The sequence below is a fragment of the Phalangium opilio genome, unplaced genomic scaffold (genome assembly GCF_054372755.1).
Source record: "Phalangium opilio isolate 3A_F unplaced genomic scaffold, DU_Popi_V2 ptg000104l_1, whole genome shotgun sequence".
Lineage (NCBI taxonomy): Eukaryota > Metazoa > Arthropoda > Arachnida > Opiliones > Phalangiidae > Phalangium > Phalangium opilio.
In genome coordinates this window covers 630,444-655,858 of record NW_028324206.1, presented here as the reverse complement: position 1 = coordinate 655,858, position 25,415 = coordinate 630,444, and the positions used below count along the sequence as shown (strand labels likewise).

General features: G+C 35.5%; 1 protein-coding gene and 1 pseudogene across 1 annotated transcript; both read right to left on the bottom strand.

Annotated features, from left to right (window-relative positions):
• Positions 1-20,840: 20,840 nt before the first annotated feature.
• On the bottom strand, positions 20,841-22,530 carry LOC149630017 (uncharacterized; annotated as a pseudogene).
• Positions 22,531-22,974: 444 nt separating this feature from the next.
• Positions 22,975-24,045, bottom strand: LOC149630016 (uncharacterized). The gene has a single exon (XM_089851338.1). The coding sequence runs from the start codon at positions 23,926-23,928 to the stop codon at positions 22,975-22,977; it is 954 nt and encodes a 317-aa protein (XP_089707464.1). The 5' UTR covers positions 23,929-24,045.
• Positions 24,046-25,415: the final 1,370 nt, after the last annotated feature.

Below are 25,415 nucleotides of genomic sequence, written 5' to 3'. Positions count from 1 at the left end.
GACAATTTTTTCCACTCCAAATTCACCGAAAACAAAATAATGAATGCTTTGAAAAAAAAAGGCAATTGAAAAATTTTAAATATTTAACTTTTAAATTGAGAAACCGGTAGCGGAAAAATACGGAAAAGTTTCCGGAAAAATATTGCTCGGTCTTTTTCCGGAAAAGTTTCCGACTTACAACCCTAAAAAAAACATTTTCGCCAAGCTTTGGCAGATTGGCACATTCTTCTTCTTTGTTGCCAATGTTTAAAAGTGGATTTTCCCACTTCCATTTTAAAAATTTCCCACACCCCCTTTTTAGCCCCGCCTCCAGCAAAAATATGGAAGAAATGTTGCAGTCATATTTATCTGGAGTTCTGGACTATGTTTTCCTACTAGGTTTTATATGTAATATCACTCAGCATGGCTTTGACAATATGTACAAATGCGGAAAAACGCTATAAAGCTTTAAAATTCTCAAAATATGCTACTCATTTTCCAGTGTCAAGTTTAAAATCACCGAATTTATTTCAAAGTGTCATTTGCAATTATTTAACCCAGGAAAATTTACGAAAATGCACTAATTTTAACTGCATAGTCTGCACTATTAATACTTGGACAGGGAAATTCCCACATTTGACCGATTTCGGGAAAAAAACTTACCTTTCTCCCACAGACCCTAAAACCTAACCAAAATTTCGCACACATTGGCTACAGTGGATGATTCTGAACTCTCGGGAGGTCTAGAGCTTCGTGAAATCAGGCTGGCTTACAAATAAGTTTTTTTTCCTGTACTCCGGAATAGGGACCCCTGCCTGGTGTGGTTGTTGTTTTGGAAAAGGTAAAAACAAATCGTACTAAGTATCAGGGTCCTTTTTTGCAAGATGGGACCTTATTTGTAATAGATCTACGCGAATGCGAGATGACATATTTATTTTTAATTCGCAAATGTAACCTGACCCAACCACTCCTGCCAATGTTGAATAAATCATTTTTAATATACATACTAAATTTAAGGATGTAAAATATTAATATTGTATTTAAATTACACTTGGAAATGAACATTTCGTCATTGGCATATTTATTGTCGTTTACAAACCTAACCGCACCTGTCTTAATGTTAGTTGAGTCTATTGTTATTGATACACATTTCAACTTTTAGTCAAATCTCTTAACATATATGCAGCGTAAAGTTATTTTATTTTTTACCAAGTTTCAAAAGTTCACATTTCATAGTCTTTTTACCAAAAAATAAAATTAAAACGGAAATTAGCTATGATTAAAGATTTAGCCATGAGTCGGAGGAAATATGTTTATTTTACGGTTTCACTGGTTCGAGTCTTCTGAAATATTAGTGGGAAGTATATTGAAGGGCTTTAAATTATCGTGCAAAGGTTCTGAATTTTAAAACTAATAGTTTTTATCAAAATTCATTGAAACCTGTTTTGTACTTATCACAGTAACATAGACATTTTTTAGGAAAAGAACCATTATTTTTAAAACTTTGCGCGATAACTTGCATCGCCATATTGACGGTCATGGTAAAAGCTGACGGCTTTGAATTTTCAAGTGATAGTCGGAGATACACGCTCAAAGAAATATATCTTTGAACTGGCTTCCAAAGCCCGAGCAGCCAGCGTCCCGGTGTCGCGTGATCCAGGAGATTATGTATAGAGTGACTAGTCTTTTAGTTTTAATCTGTTAGTCGTACTAGTGCTTAATTTTTAAACCGCATACTAGAGATATATATTATGTTTAACCAGATAAAACAATCAATGAACAAGTTTCATACTTATTTTTGGTAATTTATATTCTTCTTTTACATGTTATTGTTATGACTAGCGTAATTTTAATTTATGGTTGTTAAACCCTTTTATTAATTTTTTAAGACCTCGTTGACATTGTCTCTTCTCTCGCTTAATTTTTAATAAATAGTACAAAGTTTTTAAATTTCTTGTATACACACGATTTTAATACTAATCCACCCTATTCCCGATGAGTATACCAAGGCTTATAGCACGATTTTAATTGAACAATCTGAGGCAAAATTGTGCGTCGTATTCTTCCCAGTAGGAACTTTTAAGTTATTTTCTATGCATCATCTTGAACCAGACTTTTCAGTTAAAAATCTTGCGTTAAGGCTTGGCACACGCATCGATAATAAGGTGCATTCGTCCGAATATGTGCCCTACCGCGGCCCTACCTAAAATTTGACCCTGGCGACGGCCCTGAGCAAATTATATCCATTTTCAACCATCAGCATTAGATCCTTATTTTTCGGAATTCGTTTCTCCATGCGTTGAACTACTGCTGGCCAAACGTTTTCCATTGGATTCAAATGTATCGACTTCGCAGGCCAGACCACTGTTGGTATCCCTTTATCGTCAAGGAAGGCCGTTACGACCCTGGCCTTGTCCGTAATTCAACGCAAGGATAAACGAACTCCAAACCGTAACGAAGATTTACTACTGTTGGTTCAAAACCCGTATAATTTGTTGCCGCAAAACTATTGCGAAACCCTATGCCTGTCGTTTCGTAAGCGTGTAATAAAGTGGTTGCTTGTACATGAGCGTATGCTGGATTATTAATCAATTTTTGAAGCAAAACTTGGTGTTTATTGCTACTTCTTCCATAGTCCGTTTTAAACAATATTAAATGAATTAAAAGTTGACATTTAAACGCCTCCACTGTTGGTCTGAAAAGATCATGAATATAATATTATCATTGATAAATTTATTACATGCAACGTAGTCATATTTATTTAAAATTTTCGACTATATTCAAAAGCTGCAGTGTTTTCTACCAAATAAAAATGCGAGCTCGTTATTTATAGCGCACGGACCAGGATGTCTAATATAACTGCTTTAGTGTCAATCTAGTTTGACTCTTTCATTAATTTGATTGGCGAATCCCTTACAAAAATTTTATGCTGTAATTCATCTGCATACACTTTTTTATCGCTGCCACGCTGTAAAAGGTATACATTAAGACTACATTTTCTGCAGCTCAAAAAACGGGAAAAATTTCACCGCAATTCTAGAACTGAAAATTGACTGCCGTTTGTACATTTTCTGTTTATTGGCCGTCTATACTGGCAGAAATATGCAGCGCGATTCTGCAAACGCGATGCAATAGTAGAAATACCAGCTCCTAGTTTAGAAATGTAATTTGACCACATTTATAGACATGTTAGAGGTCCGCAAAAGTGATGAAAAAAGTGGAAATCCAGCTGCCAATTTAAAACTGAAATTCGATCACATTTATAGACATGTAACAGGTCTGCAAAAGTGATGGAAAAGTAGAAATCCAACTGCCAATTTAATACTGCAATTTGACCACAATTATAGACATGTTACGGTTCTGAAAAAGTGATGGAACAGCAAAAATCCAGCTGCCAATTTAAAATTGTAATTTGACCACATTTATAAACATGTTACTAGTCTACAAAAGTTATGGGAAATTTGAAATTCAGCTGCCAATTTAAAACTGTAACTTCACATTTATAGACATATTGCAGGTATTCAAAAGTAGAAATCCTTCTGCCAGCTATTTTAAAACTGCAATTCTACAATATACATATTTTTAAAGCTTATAGAAAATAATTTTTTTCACGTCTGGAAAATCGTTGCAGAAGTAGAAAAAAATAAAACAAGAGCAGTTTGATAGCCTCTAATTCAACTGCTGTGGAAATTTTCTAGAGATTAAACAGGAGTACATTTTACGAATGTCGCACCGAAATTTTAAGTTTAAACTGTTTTTAGAAATTTTATCTATATAAAATAAAAATCAAATAAGCCTGAAAAATAAATATATAGGTCTAAAATTAACAAAATATACCAATGTAAAAAATATATGTAACTTAAAATAGATAACAGCTAAAAAGCTTTTTCTGTTTTAAGATAAATCAGAAAATGGAAATTTACAAAAAATGGACACGTGACGAAAAGGGTATCGTGTCTCTTCTTAATATGGGCTTTGAGAGCTCACTCTCCAAAGCGAGAAGTTCCCTTAATTTTACCTTGCCAATATAGTTGCAAAGTTTATTGTACCGAAAGCAATTATTTATTTAACAAATAACCAAAAAATATATATATTATGACTAGATAATTTGTCAACGAAGCAATTCGCAACACTACAAGTTTGAAATCCAAAATAGACCTCTACGTGTAGAGACTCAATTAAGAGGTTTTTCTTCAATATTTAAATAAATATTGATATTTATTAATTTAATCGTCATTAAGGTACAATTGCATTATATCTATTTACATAAAATAACGGTCTTACCCGACTAATTAGACCATGGGGAGTTCAAATAAAATAGTTAAAAAAATATTGGTCCGCCGCAAGTTGGTGAAATTTTTTTTGGAAAATTTGAAAATTGCATGTACTTACCGCCATTAAGACCGCTACGCGCCTAAACGCATTCTGCCCTCAATCTTGAAAAACTACTCGGGGGGGGGGGGTAAATATAATAACAAGGACTCGCGACGGAAATCAGGGAGCACACACTGCGGAAATATAGCTATGAAATTTTAAACACCCGCTGAAACATTTACAATTCTCAAACCAGGATAGAAAAATATTTGAAGCAAGCTCCAGTTTTAAAAATAGACAACGATATTTTGCTAAATTGCGTAGATTATTTCGGAAATAAATGAAGGTAAACAATAATATTTTGGAAAAGGCGTAACATTATTTGGGAAATAAATGAAGACAAACCACAATATTTTGGAAAAGGTATAATATTATTTGGTAAGTAAATGAAGTTGAGTCGAGGGGCTGCTATCTTTCACTTGAGGGTGTACACCTGATTTCAGATTCATGAATTCCTCCATTTTCAACTTTATGAATTCATGATTCTCTACTGAATACTGAATTCTTAGAAAGAATTCAAAGAATTCACGGAATTCATCAATGTGTTAGATGACTTCACGCAAGTAGAAAATGAATTCACACCTGAATTTATGAATATTGAAGTGAATTCGTGGAATTCATCATTGAATTCGAGTGTGAATTCGTAAATGGTTAAATGAATTCAGGGAATTCCAAGAATTCACTGAATTCATCAATATTTTAGATGAATTCACTAAATTTAATTGAGATCTCAATGAATTCATCCGTGAATTCGTCAATTTTCAAGTGAATTCACGGAATTCATCAGTAAAATCGTAAATTTTGAAGTGAATTCATGGAATTCATCAGTGAATTCGTAAATTTCGAAATTAATTCACTGAATTCCATGAATTCCTCTTTGAAATTCCAATATTCAAATGTTTTAACTTTTTAAGTGCATTTTCGGTAAATAAATTGGTGAAGGACTTGTCAGGTTACTAGTCTCTGTACACCGATTACGGGTAAAAGCGTTAGAATTGAAATCAGTGCACACGGCTGTACCTTTGACTGTACTAAAGAGATGGCACGTAAACGTGAAATCCCTGCCCTTGGCAGTGGTTAATTAAATGATAAGACTTTACCAGTCATCGGTGTAAGTTATTAATACGTTTACTGTAATGGATGGTTAAAAACCCAAACATATTTTTATAAGAAAGGGGCTCCCGAGTGAACTTGTTTTTGATCTTACTAGATTGCGCCGTTTGAAAAATTCAAATCTAGTGTGGTAACCATGGTAACAGGAAGGATTTTAGGGTGTTTTTGCTATCTGTTCTCTAAAGGCATACCAATAAACCACTAACGTAAAAGTTTGCGGGTGCTCTGACGTAGTTCTTGACTATTTTTTCAGCAAGACCAAATGAATTATAAATGCATACATAATACCAATTAAGAAACCTTACTCAAAACTGTTTCAACTAAATTTTGTAAAGACTAGAGTTTAATACGTCAAATGAAGTACACTGAACAATACTTATAATGAAATATTGTTATTTTTATATTTTTGAACCACGAAAGTTGATATTTATAAGGTTACTTCAAAATGTAGCATTTTTATTTTTTTTTTCTGGTTGATGTCTTTTTCGTTGATGTAAAAATTTTATTTCCTACATCTTGAGAAAGAAATAGACGGTTATCTTGAAACTCGGGTCGCGGGATAGTGTACTTATAGAATTTTATATCATAAAACCCGTTTGATTGCATTTCCGTACGTTCCAATTCAAAGTTCGAGGTTAATGAATACCAATTGCATAAGACACCTAAGCCTTTATGGGTTTTCTTTGAGTCAGTTTTGTTGTACGTCGGAGCTACTGGAGCTTCTGGTAGCGAATATTCCCTATTTTTCCAAGTTCCAGTCAAGTATGAAAATCCAAGGACTAACCCTATTAATAGTTGGGAATCTTCGCTTTTTTTAAATACGGTCCATTCACCTATTTTAATTGTATCTTGTTTTTTGACAGTACATTTTGATATATCATGCAAATGAGATGTTCGAGAAGTGTTGATTTTTGCAGCTACTCTACGGAGTCGATCGCTACTTAATTTATTTTCTGTATTGCTTAAGAGCCAGCAGAGAGATGATTTTCGAACCACAATTTTCCGTCCATTTTTCGTTATTAATGGAACAAATGGACTGGTTATTGGAAGAGCGCCATCCTTACAGTTTAGTTCTAGCGAGTAATCTTTGAGATCAGCACCTCCACCCGATAACAGCACGCAAAGATCTTCTCTAATATCTTCATGTAGGCCTACTGTAGATATGTCCAGTTTTGCTTGTTGCTCTGACTGTGAAGCCGTGCTTAGCTCCAAATCATCTCGTTCAATATCGGTATCCGAGTTATAGTGCAAGTTCGTTTGATGATTATGTTCAATTTCTATAGTTTTCTTTATAGGTGTAAGTTGACAGTTTAAGTCTGAAGGTGTTGAAGGCATACCGAGTTTAGTAGCATCTTCAATTGCTTCTTCTTTAGCTTTAAGAACTAAGGCATCGATTTCTCTACTACTAGGTATCTTTCCAGAGAAAGAATCGTTAATTACGTTGTTATTTCTCGGAAATGTGATATCGAAGTCTGCATCGGTGGCGTTGCATTTAGTGATAATATCACTTTGAAGTTGGATTCGTTTCAGCCTGTGAATCATATCTAACAAACTGAAATTAACTACCGTAGAAAACGTACTGGTTAACGATCTGGCGGCTCTGAAGAAACTTTCGCAAGTTTGGCTTGAAAATAGCCAAGGCAAGAATAATTCCTCGTTTCCAGTGTCACGAAGCTTCTCCATTACCAAAATCAAAGAATGGGCATTAATCTCTATACAAGAGTATGTGTTGTAGGTGATAAAGTTATCAGTTACGTTATAGTCTGAATGATTTAAAATCCACGATCTCCAAATTCGCACAAAGAAAACAACGTACCAGATGTCAAATACTCTTTGAGAAGGTCTCAATCCTTTATCTAGAAACGTTCTTAGGGATCTTTTTATCAACGCAAGGTATTGAACTGTGCCTTCGCTACCTGGAACAATTTCTTTCAACAGATTGGAAACTTTAGGGTCCGATATTTTCTCCACAGCCAAGAAGTTCATTCTATCCTTCGGCTCCAAGTCACTATAGGAAAGCGCGTGTAAATCTTTTGGAATGGTTTCTAAAAGTGTGGTCAGGTGAGTCATTGAAATAATGTGTTTACCACACGGCAAAACACTTGACTTTTTCAAAATTCGATTTCTAAATTTTGTTCCAATGTGCATAATATCCTGGACACTGATAATATCTGGATGTGTGTCTGCCTGAAACCACTCTCGCTCATCGTTATGTAATGGTATGGATGCAACCATCCGCATACTCTTCAATAAACGACTGTCACCGTCGGAAGATACTCCAAGGATTTCAATGCCATGATTTTCAGCGCTTTGTCGAATATAGTTCCACCTAGTTGTAACATCCACAGCAGTAAATTTATTGTTAGTTCCAAAGATGGCCAAACAAAAAGACGGCGTGTTTTCTTTTACCGGCTGAGCCATAATCACGTACGCCAATGAAGCCGATTCATTGTTTACTATGTGACTTTCTATTTCTTTTGCTGAATTTGCTGGAAAAGATGAAAGCACAGGCAATCCAGTTTCAGCGTCCATGGGTGAAACCAGACCCACGATTTGATTGTTCCGAGAGTCATATTGTATCTTCCCTGTAATTCTGGTCCCATCTTCACTTATCCAGACTTTGAAGGGCAAATTTCTTTCTAATAGGAAATCTTTAAGCTCAGACATCCTAAGTTTACCTTCGATTACAGCCGGGCCATTGTCTTTTATAGATTTTAGAATAGTTTGAGTTGACGGAAGCGGTAGATTTTTCTGTATTGTTTCGTATGACAAGCGGCCCCCGATTAAAAACAAGTAGGTTGAAAATAGTTTGATAGTGTTTTTATATCGCTTTCCCTTCCTTTCTTTTCTAGAATTTTCTTCGGCAGTATTCATTAACCCTGATAGAAAAGAATCAACTTTCATCCCACTTTTTTCGAGTGATTTTCTTTGGTTATTTCCAGTTAAAAAAGCGCTAAACCTCTTGTTTAGTTCTTCGTTGTTTTTCACAAGAACCTGAACTTCATTCAAGATTTTAAACCAATCCGTTATCACTCTTTGATTTTGATTTACGCGTTGAAATTCCCTTTTTCTTCTTTCAGCTCTGCTGTATCGATTATCTCGCCACTTGCTAGTTTTAGAGACCTGTGTAATAGGTTGATCTACAATGACGCAGTTGGTCTCTACACTGCGCCATTGGGCTCTTCCCCCGGAAGTGACTCGGTTTGATTTTGTATGTGCTGGCTGTTTCTGGGTAGCTTCTGAGGTACATCATCAACATCGATATCAGTCCTTGCCGGTTTTTGTTTAGAATCACTGTTCTCATCAGCACTGGGACACTCTGCAGCATCATTTTCAGACATATCCAATGTTCTTTTCATATCTCGTCTGAAGTTATGTGCGAAAAGGGTGTTCATTGTACTGTTCTTTGGCTTTGGTGCTCCATTGAACACGTGTACTTTCACATGTCTCGAAAAATTTGAAGTTATCCAACGCTTTTGCCCAGATTTCAAAGATGCTGTTGGCAAATTGATTGATGCATCACATATAGGGCAAATTGCTTTGGCCGATAGAGCGAAACTAACATTCTCCGAGTTGTTATCATGTGAAGTACCTTCACTGGCTATTTCTACATATATAGCAGTGAATTTTTCTATGAAATCGGGTTCTTGACCAAGTAGCAATGATTTGACCGAATTGGTTAGAAGTGTTGTTAGCTTTGCCTTTTCGTCCGTTGCATTTACATAAGGAAGCTTTTTCGTCATTTTGCGCTCGTCTTCATTGGTAACTGCTGTTTGTGACCAGGCCTGGTGTTTCGACTTTGTTGATTTCGTCAGTTGGTTGGATGGTGTCAATATTTCGTATTTACTAAAATAATCCTCAGGCTTATTTGTAATAAATTTTGCAATTCCTTTTAGAAGAATTTTATGCCCTGGTAGGATTTTGAATTGTGTAGTATTTTTGGCATATTTCCCGAAATAATGCTCCAGATTAGCGTCTTCAGGCAAGTCCATTTTCATTTCTCCTCTGGCATATTCTTCTAATTCCGCCAAATTACTATCAGATATGTTTTTAAGGGCCATTGGGTTGTCGAATCCGGTCAACTTTAGCAGGTTCTTCAGATATAATGGTAGTTCATGAGTAAACCCAAGATCATATTTTAAAACACACCAAAGTTTGTTTTCGTCCGGAGATCCCTAAATCCAATGTCATGTTTAAATATTTTAATGAAACATTCTGAAAAGAACCTATTCAAACATTCTGAAAAGAACCTATTCAAACATACTGAAAAGAACCTATTCAAACATTCTGAAAAGAACCTATTCAAACATACTGAAAAGAACCTATTCAAACATACTGAAAAAAACCTATTCAAACATACTGAAAAGAACCTATTCAAACATACTAAAAAGAACCTATTCAAACATACTCAAAAGAACCTATTCAAACATACTGAAAAGAACCTATTCAAACATACTAAAAAGAACCTATTCAAACATACTGAAAAGAACCTATTCAAACATACTAAAAAGAACCTATTCAAACATACTGAAAAGAACCTATTCAAACATACTAAAAAGAACCTATTCAAACATACTGAAAAGAACCTATTCAAACATACTGAAAAGAACCTATTCAAACATACTAAAAAGAACCTATTCAAACATACTGAAAAGAACCTATTCAAACATTCGATATAGATCTTAAACATACATTCTAAACAATCTAAGACTTATGAGATAAAATCTTAAAAAAATATTCTAAAAACAATCTAAGAGTTAATGAGATTAAATCTTAAACAAACATTCTTCTAAACAATCTAAGAGTTAATGAGATTAAATCTTAAACAAACATTCTTCTAAACAATCTAAGAGTTAATGAGATAAAATCTTAAACAAATATTCTCAACAATCTAAGAGTTAATGAGATAAAATCTTAAACAAACATTCTCAACAATCTAAGAGTTAATGAGATAAAATCTTAAACAAACATTCTCAACAATCTAAGAGTTAATGAGATAAAATCTTAAACAAAAATCTTAAACAAACATTCTAAACAATCTAAGAGTTAATGAGATAAAATCTTAAACAAACATTCTCAACAATCTAAGAGTTAATGAGATAAAATCTTAAACAAAAATCTTAAACAAACATTCTCAACAATCTAAGAGTTAATGAGATAAAATCTTAAACAAACATTCTAAACAATCTAAGAGTTAATGAGATAAAATCTTAAACAAACATTCTAAACAATCTAAGAGTTAATGAGATAAAATCTTAAACAAACATTCTAAACAATCTAAGAGTTAATGAGATAAAATCAAAACATTGCAAACTCAAAATAAACTTTGCAAACTGAATCTAAACATAGTTTACAGACTAGGAGGATTCATACCATTTACACAAGGAAGCCTGGCTTCAGACTCACCCAGTGAGTCAGGCCTCCTTGTGTAACATCTGAAGCATGGCCTCCCTGTGTAAATGGTACGAATCCTCCTAATTCTGTAAACAATGTGTAAACAATGTGTAAACAATGTGTAAACATTGCAAACTCAATCTAAACAATTTACTCGTCATTTAAAATCGTAAACACCGTTTTAAGGTACACTCACGTATATTCTTATTCTTTTATTTGGATCCTTTTTTTCCTCCCCCTCCTTAGAACAGGTACATTCGGCACGTACGTTAGACATGTTTTCAATAAACCCGCAACACCGAAGAGCTTTAATATTAAAGTCTGCCTAAAACTGAGTTTACTAGTATAATCTGAGACTATCAGCTAAAAAAGATTACCAAAAGTTGTTTTGTTATGAAAATAAAATTTGCAGTGTGCTTTCTCTGTTGCCTACAAGTAAAATGACCACAGAAAGATAAATAAAGACCCCTTGGGAAATTGGAACGTTCCATGAAATTTTTTCGAGACGCTTAGAAAGGATTTTCCCACGAAACGAAACAAGTGCTGGGCAGGTCTAGGCATAACGTTTACAAAAATATCTCATCGAAAAAAATATGAATACACGAAAAAGATGAATACCGAGGAATTCATTGCGGAATTCAATGAATACTATAGGAATTCGCCAGAATTCTTAAAGAATTCGTGCTCATTTTTCTGAATTCAAATGAATTCATGCTAATTTTCGGGAATGCAATTGAATTCATTTAAAAATTTAGGAATACGCTGGAATTCACAAGAATTAAGGAAATCATTTAGGGGAATTTAATTTTTTGCCAAAGATTTTTATGAATTCATAGAGTTAGAGCTGAAATTTCGTAAGAATTCACGAAATTTCTTGGGAATTCACATGAATTCAAAGGGATTTCTTGATTCGTTGGAATTCACTTGAATACATGGAATTTTTCACGGAATTCAGAAGTTCGTTTTGGAATTCACATTGAATTCAGCCAGTGATGTACACCGAATTCGCGAGTTAGAAGCCCCTCGAGTTGAGTTTAAAAAAAATAGTCCAAAAAATATTCGTCCACCGGAACTGGGCCAAAACTTAGTTTGAAAATTTGAAATCACCAAAAATTCGCATCCCTATAGCTCTAGCTGCGATTAGCCAGCCCTTAATGTTTACTCCATAGACATTAGAATATATATATACCTAGACAAATTATCTCGAGTCAAAACTCGAGAGATTTTGTGACTGAAATTCTCTTCTCCCCCTTAGCATGTATGAAAGGGTGAATGGTACGTGGCGCCATCTATCAACAGAAAATGTAACTAAAAATATTCTCTTGTTCAGTCGTATTTGGTACCACTACTTCCATTCCTATTAAAATTTAACATTGTGTATTCTTACGCCTTAGCCTTTCCCGTTACAGAAAACTCCGACTGAACTTAAAAGTTTCAAATCACGCGCTTAACAAAAATGATATTTGTTTAGCACGTGTTTGAAAATTCTTTGAGAATCAGGTCTTCAAAGTTGATTATGTCCGCCCCCCGTTATAGTTCAAAACGTATTAGGCCTAATCATCACAGATTCATTAGATGCGGTTAATTTTCTCACTTTGTTCTTGAAGAAACAGGTTTAGACGTGTTCGAAATATTGAAAGTTTGTAGTATTGAAGCCTATAAATAGAATTAGACGGTTTTGTAGATATTTGGCGTACTTTACGAAAAGAATATAGCCTATTCATAAATGAAACCTAACTAAAATGGCAGTTTCAAATCTGGATAATCCGAATGTGGAAAATTTTAATTTTGAGAAACCAAATTTGGAAAATTTAGAATATTTTTTTGAAAATGCTTTGATTAGAAACTGGGGTGCGTTTTTCCCCACTATTAACGATTGTCTTAAAGCAGGATCAGAAAAGGACGCTATACAATTGGTTTTTTCTTTGGGTTTGGTACCAAGTATTGAAGAATATAACGAAAGAAAACTCCATTGTGAATGTGGTAATACTTCACCTGGTTACTTGGTCGGAATTAAAAATAATCAAAGCCGTTTTGGTTATGTAATACAATGTTCCGCCTATGGCAGTCGTAAAATTAAAATTAAAAGCATAAAAAAGCCAAGGGAAAATTGCCAGATTTCCTATTGAAGGAGTGCGTTAAGTCACACTATCCAACCCAAAACACTTGGTTTTATAACCAAAAGTTATCTGTGACAGATAATCTTTTTTTGGTGTTTTTGTGGTGTTGTATGTTTGGTGTGTCTGACGCAATTTGCCACAGTGGCTCAGCGTCATTTACTATCGTGAATTATTCTTCATTATGTCGGAAGTATGTGAGATTATCATTTCGAACCAGGCGGATTCAGTACAGATCGGTGGAAAAGGCCTATTCGTTGAAATTGATGAGCCCTATTTAACACGGAGAAAATATAATCGAGGAGCTGAATTAGCTGGGGAATCGATCTGCACTTTCGGAATTTATTGCAGAGACACAAAAGACGGCCTTTTCCTCAAAGTAAAAAATAAGTCTAGAGCAGTTTTGTGGTCGCAAATGGCAAGGTACATCGCTCCCGGTTCAATTATTGTATCCGATGGAGCACCCATGTACATGAACTGTACCGTGCTTGGCTTTCAGGAGCATCTTAAGGTCATGCACAAGTATGAGTTCCTAAATAGTCAAAATTCTCAAGCACACACAAACAACATCGAGAACCGGAACCGCCACCTTAAGGACTCGATAAAATCGTACAGAAACGATCGTTCTCTAAACAGCTACATGGCTAGTTATTGCTACCGGTGTTTGTTTTTTAAGGACTTGGATCACAATTGGCTTCCACCCGGTATAAATTTCAGGCGGTTTTTAGACGATATCAAGTTGTGCTACCTGAACCAGGAAGGAAAGGGTTGGAGTTAATAGAGATTGGTGTTTCAGAGTTGGAACTCAATTCGTCGAACCCCGAAAACAAAGCCGCGTTCTTAATAACTGGCAAAACGGAAGAAAACACTTTTAGCGACGATGAGTGAATTTAGAAAAATATATGTTAAATAAGAAAGATTTCGAAATAAAAACTAAAATATATCTAAAAGAATTGATTTCGTTATATTAGTTGACTTGTTTTAGGTTAGGTTACAATAATTGGCCGCGTTTTCAACACTATTGCTGTTTATCTTCATTTACTTAACAAACAATATTATGCCTTTTCCAAAAAATACATTTATTAAGTTTCCAAAATAATAGTAGACCTTTTCCAAAATATTATTGTTTATCTTCATTTACTTCCCAAATATCACTACGCCTTTTCCAAAATATTGTGGTTTATCTTCTTTAACTTCCCAAATAATGTTACACCTTTTCCAAAATATTGTGGGTTATCTTCATTTACTTCCCAAATAATATTATACCTTTTCCAAAATATTGTGGTTTATCTTCATTTACTTCCCAAATAATATTATACCTTTTCCAAAATATTGTGGTTTATCTTCATTTACTTCCGAAAAAATCTACGCAATTTAGCAAAATATCGTTGTTCATTTTTAAAATTGGAGCTTGCTTCAAATATTTTCTATCCTGGTATGAGAATTGTAATTGTTTCAGCGGGTGTTTAAAATTTCATAGTTATATTTCCGCAGTGTGTGCTCCCTGATTTCCGTCGCGAGTCCTTGTTATTATATTTACCCCGCGAGTAGTTTTTCAAGATTGAGGGCAGAATGCGTTTAGGCGCGTAGCGGTCTTAATGGCGGTAAGTACATGCAATTTTCAAATTTTCAAAAATATTTTTCACCAACTTGCAGCAGATTAAGAATTTTTTTCACTATTTTTTTCGAACTCCCCATGGTCTATTTAATCAGGTATGACCGTTATTTTATGTAAATAGATATAGTGCAATCCTACCGTCATTAATTTAATTCTGTTTAAATATTTTTAAGAAACTTTATTCCTAAAATCATTTTAAACATAGCTATTGTTGACGTTTGAATTCAACCGTTTTCCTCTAGAACAATTTTTGAAATATAAGGCGATTGAAATATAAGGCGATTGATCCTCAATAAATGATAAGAAAACCCGCAATTGCTTGAATCTTTGGTGGAAGCCTTGCCATTGGGAGGCTCGACGTTTCTCGTAACACTAACGATGATAATCGAGTAGAAGCCAATGTATCTTTCAGCGAACACGTTTGCTCCGATTTTCCTACAGCGAACGCGGTGAAAGACACACAAACACACGTGCAGAGTAATACCTCTCCGTGACGTCAAAGTCACTCGGATAGGTAAACATTTATTAATTTTATAAATTCCAAAAAATAAACACTACCTAGTGTCTGAAACGCAACTGCAATTATCCTACAAAGTATCTGAAATGCACCTTCAATGATCCTGCAAAGTATTTAAAATGCACCTGCAATATCCTACAAAGTATCTGAAACACACTTGCAATGATCCTACAAAGTATATGAAACGCGTCTGCAATTATCCTACTAAGTATATGAAACGCGTCTGCAATTATCCTACTAAGTATATGAAACGCGTCTGCAATAATCCTACAAAGTATCTGAAACGCACCTGCAATTATCCTACAAAGTATCTGAAACGCACCTGCAATGATCCTACAAAGTATCTGAAATGCACCTCCAATGATCCTACAAACTTGCCTATTTCTGACTGTAACATGCATACAAAATATCTGATTTTTTTTTGGAAAACGTTTTATTGACTTATCAGCCCTCTGGTAGTAATCAAAGCGAAAGTCTTTCTTTTTTTCCGGGATAATAGTGTTATTACTTCTTTTTGTGTTATTCACCCTTCTCTGGCAGGTTATAAAATAGGGCCAATCACAGCGCATGGCTATTGCTACGGTCGAAGGTTCCGTGAAATGCAGCGGGGTTTCAGACTCTCGGGAGTGGCAACTGGGGAAACGCCGGAGCTTGGCGGATCACAATCAATCACAAGAAAAATTAACCGGATTTAAGGAACCGCTTTACAACCTCAAAAATAATTCTTCTTTGACGCGTTTTACATGGGCTGCTGACGTCAATGATTGGAGGAAGGGGTTCGTCGGGTGATTTACTTAAAAAAAAATCAACGGTCCGTTTAACTTTTCACAGTCCCTTTAATGAAAGGCCTGCATGTCTCTGCCTCACCGACGAAGGCGAAAAGGCTTACAGGGTTTGGAGAGACTTAAAAGATAATTCAGTTGCGCTGCCGCTCGATAGAGGATATTTTCCTTATATAAAACTTGCAATGTCGGTTGGGTTTAAAATACAAAACCATGAGAATATTCATTATTTGGTTTAGGGTTTCTTCTGGCAATAAAACCTGAGGTTTAGGGGTTCTTCTGGTACAGAAACCTGAGGTTTAGGGGTTCTTCTGGTACAGAAACCTGAGGTTTAGGGGTTCTTCTGGTACAGAAACCTGAGGTTTAGGGGTTCTTCTGGTACAGAAACCTGAGGTTTAGGGATTCTTCTGGTACAGTAACCTGAGGTTTAAGGGTTCTTCCGTTACTGAAACCTGAGTTTTAGGGGTTTTTCTGGTACAAAAAACCAAGAAACGGTCGACATGGTAAAATTCTTGGTTCAAAATTTCTGAAATCATAATTTCCCAAAAGCACGCTTCTTTGGGTAGAGAAGACAAAAAATAAGCTAACACCCTCTTCTTTCGACTGCAGTGCAACTGTAGAATTCCCTCAAAACGTGGTCAAACTCATCGAAACAGAAACATCTTTGTCACAAACTTTGTTCTATATTTTTTCGCTCATTGTGAATATCTTACTTACATTTCTAAGCCATCCTTCCTCGTCCATAATAGGGGTGAACCTTTAATTTTAAACACATTAAGAATGAGCTTTCCTTGTGATAACAAGAGCGTATGAAGAAGGAGTAGCCCCGAGCCATATGGTCCCGATCGCGGGAAAAGTACTTTTGACCACATCGTGATCGCGTTGAAATACTTAAGGCAATGCTAATATCGAGCTACTCTCACACGCGCAGTACAATAACTTACACAACTATAAGGTATGACAGATCTAAAAATAATCCTAGAATAACACTGCAAATAAGAGCGGTATTTACATAATCCCTGGTAGGATTAGGCATTTTTGAAAGGTTTATGCAAACATAAAAAAGACAGGCTCCTCTGGTGAAAGAGATGGTTAAACAATAACCTATTTTGGCGGCGCCACAAAGTTGTAATCAAAAAGGTTAAAGATCCCAAGGATTAACTGATGAAACATTTTCCCACTTCCGTGAAAATTCGCTCTAGCAGTAATCGTTGGATGTCTTTTTCCCTCGTGTTTTCCTCTGTCGCTCAAAAGAGGAACAGTAAAGAATGCGGCTTCGGTTGAGTCAATAGCTAAGAGTGGTAATCCTCCCTCATTTTTTCTGACTGCCTACTGTACCTGAGACGATTCGTGTGTTCAAAAATGAAATACCAAACTCGAACTGCGGAATCGTAAGGATAATCCCAAGGTTTCTTGAAAACGCGTTCAATCTCAAAATACAAATTTTACCAAAAGTGTATTGCATAAAACCGTATGTTTTATATCTATATACTTTTGCTTTTGCTCAAGTGCATCAGCTCTACAATTTAAGTCTTTAGCAACCAGGATCCGTTAGCACAAAAAGCTTTGATTTTTGATGTCGGCGACTTTATTCCAAAACTTAAGCGAAACCCAATTACAATTGAAGTTTATTATTTTCAGGTAAATTTCACTAGGGCGTTAATGTATAAGGATGGTTTTTAACAGAGCTCTGCTAATTAATTTGTTAGCGAACTAAAATTCTAATTAATTAGCATCATTTACTAATTGAAAATGGTAGTTGAATTTTTATTACAATAGTACTAATTGAAAATGGTAATTGAATTTTTATTACAATAGTGCTAATTGAAAAGCAATTCTAATTAATTGGTATGCTTCGGAAAGGTATTAATCTATTTAAAATTTAATTCTAGGAGAGCGGTAGCTCTCTTAGATAAGACTTCATACTGCCTCTAATGTATAAGGAAGATTATTTGATTGGCTCTAACTTTTTTGTGTTGTGTTAACTGTTTTGAAAAAATTCCACAGAACTACAATCCGGGTCCTTAATATGTGGTTAAACATTCAAAGAGATTCATCTAATAGTTTATTTTATAAAAATAAAGTTGCTAAGGGTGGTTTTCATTTACATAAAATTAATCAGCCTTTTTGGCAAAAAACAGGAAAATTCCCATAGAAATAACATGCGATTTTTTATAAAAAAAAGGCTAAATTGTGGAACGTATACAACAAAAACTATACATTTCTTAGGATTGAAAACGCTTTTAAATGAACATATGATCTTTATTTTAGGTCCTTTTCTACTCTTTATTTCGAAAAATTAAGGTTAAAGTGTTAGTGCCACGTTTTTTGAAAAGTGGCTAATTTTCGTTTTAAAACATCTATTGGGTTATAATAACAGTAGATCCAAAGTAAAAAGTCTTATAGAAATTTATTCATTTCGTAATATGAAAAAGAAAATTGATATTTCACATACCTCAGTAAGACGGAATAAATTATAAATATACTCCTGGTGACGTCATTAGAGGTTGACCAGAGCGAGACAGATTTCATTACGAGAGCTAAGCCTAGTTTTTAAACATCGCGCGTGCGTCAAATTCGATCACTTTGAAAGCACCACCTATCTTTTAAAAATTAGGACTTGCAAATAAACGAACGTCTACTAATTCGCGGCGGAAAGGACTTCAACTGTTGGTAATTTAGTGTGAAATTAGCGGAATAGTATTCAAATATAAATGTCTAGCAACTCAAGTTCAAGCGAAGATATTTTCTATTCGTATTCGGATATATCATCAGAAAGCGGTTCTAGCGTGGCTGATAATTCATATTCATCTCCAAGCGATGATGATGTAGAAGGCCTCATTCATAGAATAAATGGTATAGTACCCTATCAATTTGAACCAGAATTACCCGAAGACGCGGAGGCTCACGAAATATTAGAGGTAGTTGAAAATGAAGGAATAATCGCAGCCGCTAATAACCCTCGAATGCAAAATCATGAATGGTAAGTCAACTGCGAATGATATGATAATAACAGCAGCACTAACTAAAGATGAAAATTTCTAAGGTGTATTTGCCGTTATTGCGATGTTATGAATGTTGCGGCAGAATGTTGTTGTTGTCGCGAAATGCAAGAAGTGGACGCATTAGTAACCGAAGGCAGCTGTATTACAGAAAATGAACGTTTTTATTCTAAGTGCCTCGACCGAGAGGAATTAGAAATGCATTATTGGGAATTTTGGAATCCAAGAGCGGGAGTGATTAGAGAACCGGCACAAGGAACTATTCACAAGTATTATTTATTGTTAAATACTCTATTACATTAGGTTGAAAGTCATTCCAGGGGGTGGGGGTCAGTTTCTTCACCACTTTCTACCAAGAAATTGAGGTTGATTTACGTTAGGCTGAATCTGATTCTTCTTGTCAAGCACTACGATCAGTCAACACTGAAATTCAACTTTCAAATTTCAATAGGAGGTACAGATACATTGCATATAGGCGTTTTATCAGATGGACCTCAAATATACTTCCTTCTGGACTGCGTCTACCAATCCCAAGCTGCGGATTATTAAAAATTAGAGATTCTTTCCCGTCTGATGAATATTGCGGATTCCAAAGAAGATTTTAGTTAAAATAAAATAATTACAAGTTAATTCACGCGTTATTCACTTTCTTTATTAAACACTGTTCACAATCATAAAGAGTTTATTTTTTCGTCTCGTGGGTTTCATTTTAATTTGATGCATCCTTCTTAATTAAATCTTCTAGCAGCCTCATAACTAGAGGACTGCAAAGGCTTTGGGAAAACTCCAACTCCTTAGAAAGCCAAGGGACTCCCTCATTTTTGGTCGGAGTTGGAGTTGGGTAAAATAAATAATTTGGCTTTGGGTGGCTTTGGGAATATTATCTCTGAAATGGAACGGAGTCGGAAGGGAGTGGAAATATTTAAAAAACTTATACGGGAGTCGGTCGGGACTGGATTATTGTTGGATTCAGGCGGCTTTGGCTGGCGTTGGCATTTATAGTATCCAAATGGAGTTGGTGGCATTGAAAACCAGCCTTATTTTATTTAACCGGAGTTGGGTGGCATTGAGAGCCAGCCTTATTTTATTTAATCGGAGTTGGGTGGCATTAGTGATATTAGTCAATTTTTCCTCTTCGAATTTCCCACGCGGTTGTTTTGGCGCAAGCGGAATGCATGAAGTTTAACCCCACACAGACGGCACATGACGGTCGCGGCTGGTAAAAAAAATCAAATTCATTGCAGTGCGAGAGAAAACGAAACTAAAACTATTTGGTCTTTTTAAGTTAGATAGTCATAAATTTTTCCGTCGCCTTAGATTAAACGTAAAAAGGAAAAGTACAATTAAAAACAACGTTCGAGTTTATAATAAAAATAATTGAAAAAATGCAGTGGGATAACGTTGGAATACCTTCATAATATATTAGTTCATAATATACCACACGGCCGGCTGGGAAACGTTGGGGTAAATATAAATGAAAATTGGTAAGGTTAAATGCTTTTGTGTTTGGAGTAAGAAAGTTTGTTGAAGCTCTCATTGGCTTTGGCAGAGATGGTAAAACTTGTCGGATATCTCATTAGTATGGTCAAGGATTAGAAAACTTGTCGCATATCTCATTGGCTTTGGCAGGGATTATTAGAAAACTTGTCGGATTTCTCATTGGCTTTGGCAGGGATTGGAAATATTATTGAATTTATCAATTGGCTTTGGTAGGGATTGGAAAGATTTTTAAATCTTTCAATCGGCTTTGGCAGGGATTGGAATTCCTATGAAACTTCAGAATTGGCTTTGGCAGGGATTCAAAAATGATGTGAACTTTAGTAGTATGGCGTTAGGGTGGAGTTGAAAATATAATAATGGCGTTAGGATGGCAGTGACTTTTGTGAAAATCTTACCATTGGAGTTGGAAGGCTTTGGGAATGACTTTTTTCATTTTGTAGCCCTCTACTCATAACCAGCCACTGCCACCTCTTTTTCTGGGTGCAAATATGTTGAACAAAGGGAATCGGGTTCCAAGCCCAGTTCTAAGTTGGAATTATCGTTCCCTTCCTTATATGTCTCTTTTGATAATTGAAGTACGGCTTCAAGCAAATCTCCCACATATTCTGTAATATTCATTTGTTACTTCTTATCAAAATATTAAAATGAGACCTATTCGGTTTAGAACGTTCAAAGATACAAAAAGTTAGTCCCCAACTATGAGCTCATACGTTCTCACTTCTCACATCTTTTTCTATGGGTTGTTGGTAGGTTACTTGTGCAATGTTTATCCAGGGTTCGTACAATATTTTTGGATTGAAATTCCCTAACAAATTTAGGCCTGTTATCAAATTCCCTGACTTTTTCAGGTTGTGTACGAACTTTGTTATTACCGTAAGTTGAAGCAGACATTATGGGTCGAACGGAAAATTCTTCAGGTTTGAATTTTGGAAAATATATATTCCATCTCCTATTCCCATTTTTTGTTGTGGCTTGAAGCCGGTTTGAATTTTCATTGAAATGGCGAGCCGCAAGGAGCAATCTGGAGGAAAAAAAATTGAATTACATTCTGAAAATAAACTAAAATTCTAGAATACTACCTGGCTTTCATTCCATTGAAGGAGTAATGAGTGTGTTTTGGCGCAAATTGTACCACAACGGCATGGTACGCTTCAACTGAAGAAGTTTGGCACACGGAAGACATTTGTGGAATATCTGGCAGCAATTTTTCAAGAATGTTTTTCAATTTGAGGAAGGGTTTTGATCCTAAATTATTATTATTTTTATAATTACCCTTTTTCAAACCATTTGGAATTAAATGCATTACCTGGAATCAGCCAAAATTTTGTCCTTTCTTCCTCTGGCGGAAGCTCATCATGAACGCAAGATTCAAATGGTTCTTCATGACCATGGTGTTTATTTACTACGTGTCTTAGAATTGATTTGAATTTCGATTGCATCAAAGTTCCATCACCATTACTCGAGCTTGCAAGCCAATAATGTGGTTTTGAATACTTTTACGCCATGATTTTAAACTTCTCATGTACTTGAGGCTCTTACACACATCATTAATTTTAGACTTTACAGCTGTTTCAAGGATAAAATTTTAAACCATGAACTCTCCCTATGATTCACATTTTTGTTTTACATTTAACCATTTGCCAACAGTCAAAGAAGTGCTTCATCGTGGGATAGGTTGTTTTTAGAAATTTTCTCACAGCTACATGACGATCAGTCACGAAAGTTCCTATTTGCATCCCTTTCTCGATAAGAAAACTAAGTCCTTTTTTCAATCCCTCCAATTCCATGCCAAATGAGTTTTTTACTTGGTTACTCTATTCACATATTAATAATCAGAAAGGTTTAGCGGGGCATAGCCAATTGGAAGGTATAGATCTATACCATAAGCTGAACAGTGGGGCAAATTTATCTTTTCAGAGACTTTTAGCAAATTAACACTTTCAAATTCTGTATTGATAACTTTACCTTCCAGAGGGCTCTATGCATGGACAAAATTTCACATTCTTACCTGAATTAGGACAAGGTGGATAATTTTTTTGATTGAACTTTCTAGGAAACCGTAACTAGAGTATTTTGCGCAATGTCCTGGGCTATCACAACGGCCGTCACCTCCTAGTGTTAGCTCTTTCCCCATCAATGATGCCAAAAGTGATACTTGTTGTGTTTTCCAAACCTGATATTGATATCTCATTAAAATGCAACACAAAACTATACCAATTTATAAGGCTGATCAAGTAAGTTTAGTTGATTCCTTCAATCCTTGGCAATCAATCAAGAGAACCTTTTCAGCTAATTACGCCAATCAGCTAAGGTAACTGGGTACACGCTCGGTTTTGCTAAATATATCAGAGCTGTGCTAATTAGCTGGCAACTAATTGCATTATAATTAGCAATTGGATAAATATTTATGACCTAATTTATTAGCAAATTATCAATTAGACATATAAACCAATTAAATTCAATTGGCAATTAGGCATTTATTTTTCAAACTAATTAATTAGAATTACTAATTTCTAATTAATTACAATTCTAATTGAGGTAAAAAAGTTATGACAAGTGAAAAATAAAAATGAGGAAACTATGACGTTTGGTTGCATTTAAGAGTTGCCAAGGCTTCGAATAAGTCATCATTCATGCTGCACCTCTTTGGGCGCATAATCATCCCTGCGTAACTGAACAAACGTTCGACTGGGGCAGAAGACGGAAGTTGGGTGTTGTATTTCCGAAACATTTTCTTTATGAACGGGTAGCTGTCTAACAATCCCAAACTCTCGGACGGTTCGCCATAATACTGAAAACACTCGGCCTTTATAGTATCTCGATCTGGAGTTGCATCATTTGCAGCTGTTGTAAAACTGGAAGAAGCAGCAAACTCAAACCGTTTGGCTCTCTTGCTCTTGCACCGCTTTTCAACGTCAACTTGCTCAACGTTAACTTCACTTAAGTGGGCCACTGCCTTAAATTTAATAGCCTCATTGACAAAAATTTCACGACAAATTTCCATTTTGGCAACAGGAATCCATCGAGTTTTGAAGAATGGGTGCGAAATAGAAGCCAAAATATAGGGAGTTGCGGCTTCTTCAAATCCAATCAACCACTTGAAGCGGGTATGAATTCCAGCAATAATCTTCTCGGATATTAATTTGGCCCACTTGTTTTCTTGCACCTCCGGTTTACGTAGCTTCTTCTCAATTTCCAAAAGCTCCGGTAGAATGTCTGCAGCGTAGGCTTCATCTTCACCTTGAAGGACATCTAAGGCGGATGATAATGGTTCCATAGCAATCTTGTATCCTTCTAGGAACAAAATATCTCCCAGCGAAAAAAATGGGAATCCTAGTGCGTCACAGATTGTATCGAGTTTATCCTTTATTTGAAGCAGACGACTGACTGCATCAAACTTCGAGTTCCAACGTGTAATCACTGGACGGACTATTGAAAGGCCTTTGCCAACAATTTTGTTGATTATATCAGCCGACTTAGGGGAAGAGGACCGAGTCCACAGTGCACTACACTTTCCGAAGGCAGCATTCATTACTCGCCTATCTGAAATCTGAACAGAACAGAATTTGAAATTAATTGACTTTACATGTCTACCAAGTAGTAATATGGGTCTGATTGCCTATGTATAAATACTAACCTTCAAAGGCTCTTGAATCGCAATTAAATTGAGGGTGTGCGCAACACAACGTGAATGAGGTGGTAGCTGAAGCCCTACTAAGATCGCTTCCTTATCTAGCGTTGCCCCAATCAGCTCATCCGGAACTATATCTTCGTATTCTTCAACTTCATCATTCCTTGCCAATGCCGACGCCTCAATACCATAATCCTTGAAAGCTTTCACGAAGTTGCTACCGTTATCCGTAACAACAGATACAACTGACTTCACATTAATCTCATAATTTTGCAGTATAGATGACAGTAATTCGGCTATAGCATCCCCCGTATGATCTCCTTTAAATCGGCACAATGATAAAACGACAGATTTCCTGCTTAAATCCAGATTTAGCCAGTGAGCAGTTATGCCAAGGTATCTTCGTTTCTTGGACGACCAGCAGTCAGTTGTTAAACAAATGTGGTGACTTTCCTTGATGTTCCTCTTGATCAACTGAACTGACTCTTGATGGTGTGATATAAGTATTTTCCTCATTGCCTTACGCTGGGGCAAAACAGCATCTGAATTCAGAACTGTTGATTAAAATTGTTTTGATATCGTGTTGTCACATTTTAATTTTAAAATTGGGTTTGTAAAATTTGGTTTAGTATGTTCGGTACAAGTCGCAGAGCCTTGAAACAATATTTTGACTTACAATGTATTAATGACTTGAAAGAACTATCCTCTACGAGTGACACCGATGAAAGAGTTGACACAAAAAATTGTGCAAGCAACCAATGAAATTTTACTTCGAATCCTTTAGTTTCACCAGTATTGAAAATATCCAACGTCATCTGCTTTCCTTGGTCGCTAACTGCTAAGCCATCGCTGGCCCGCTTCCGCCCCCGAAATTGGGAGGCGTCCGATTTCTGTTGCTCCTTCATTTCGATGTACCGCTTATGTTCTCCAGGATAAGCAATCTGGAACAAAAAGAATGTAAAATAAAAGAAGCATAAATCGAAAAACTAATTTGCAAGGAAATTTTGTTTCAATTCAGTTTAAAACGTTGGATCCATTTTACTACATTGTAGAATCAGTGTACTTACCTTTAAATGGCTTATAAGATTTGAAGTCGCTTTGAGAGCTGCTGAAATTTCTTTGTTGGGGCAAAATTTGCATTTCGAAATCACTCGATCGTTAACAATTCGCTGAAGCAAGTAAAATCCGTCAGTTGGGTTTAGTAATCTTTTATAGCTATCTGGTAGATCGTCAAAACTCTCCATATTTAGACATAGAAAACCTTTGACAATTTCGTTTCTTAAGTTCTGATATTTGAAAATGATATTCTGAATTTCTGATTTCTAATTTCTATTCTATAATTTAATTTTTGCTCCTGAAAATGGTAATCTAGGTTGTCGAAAAAGTGA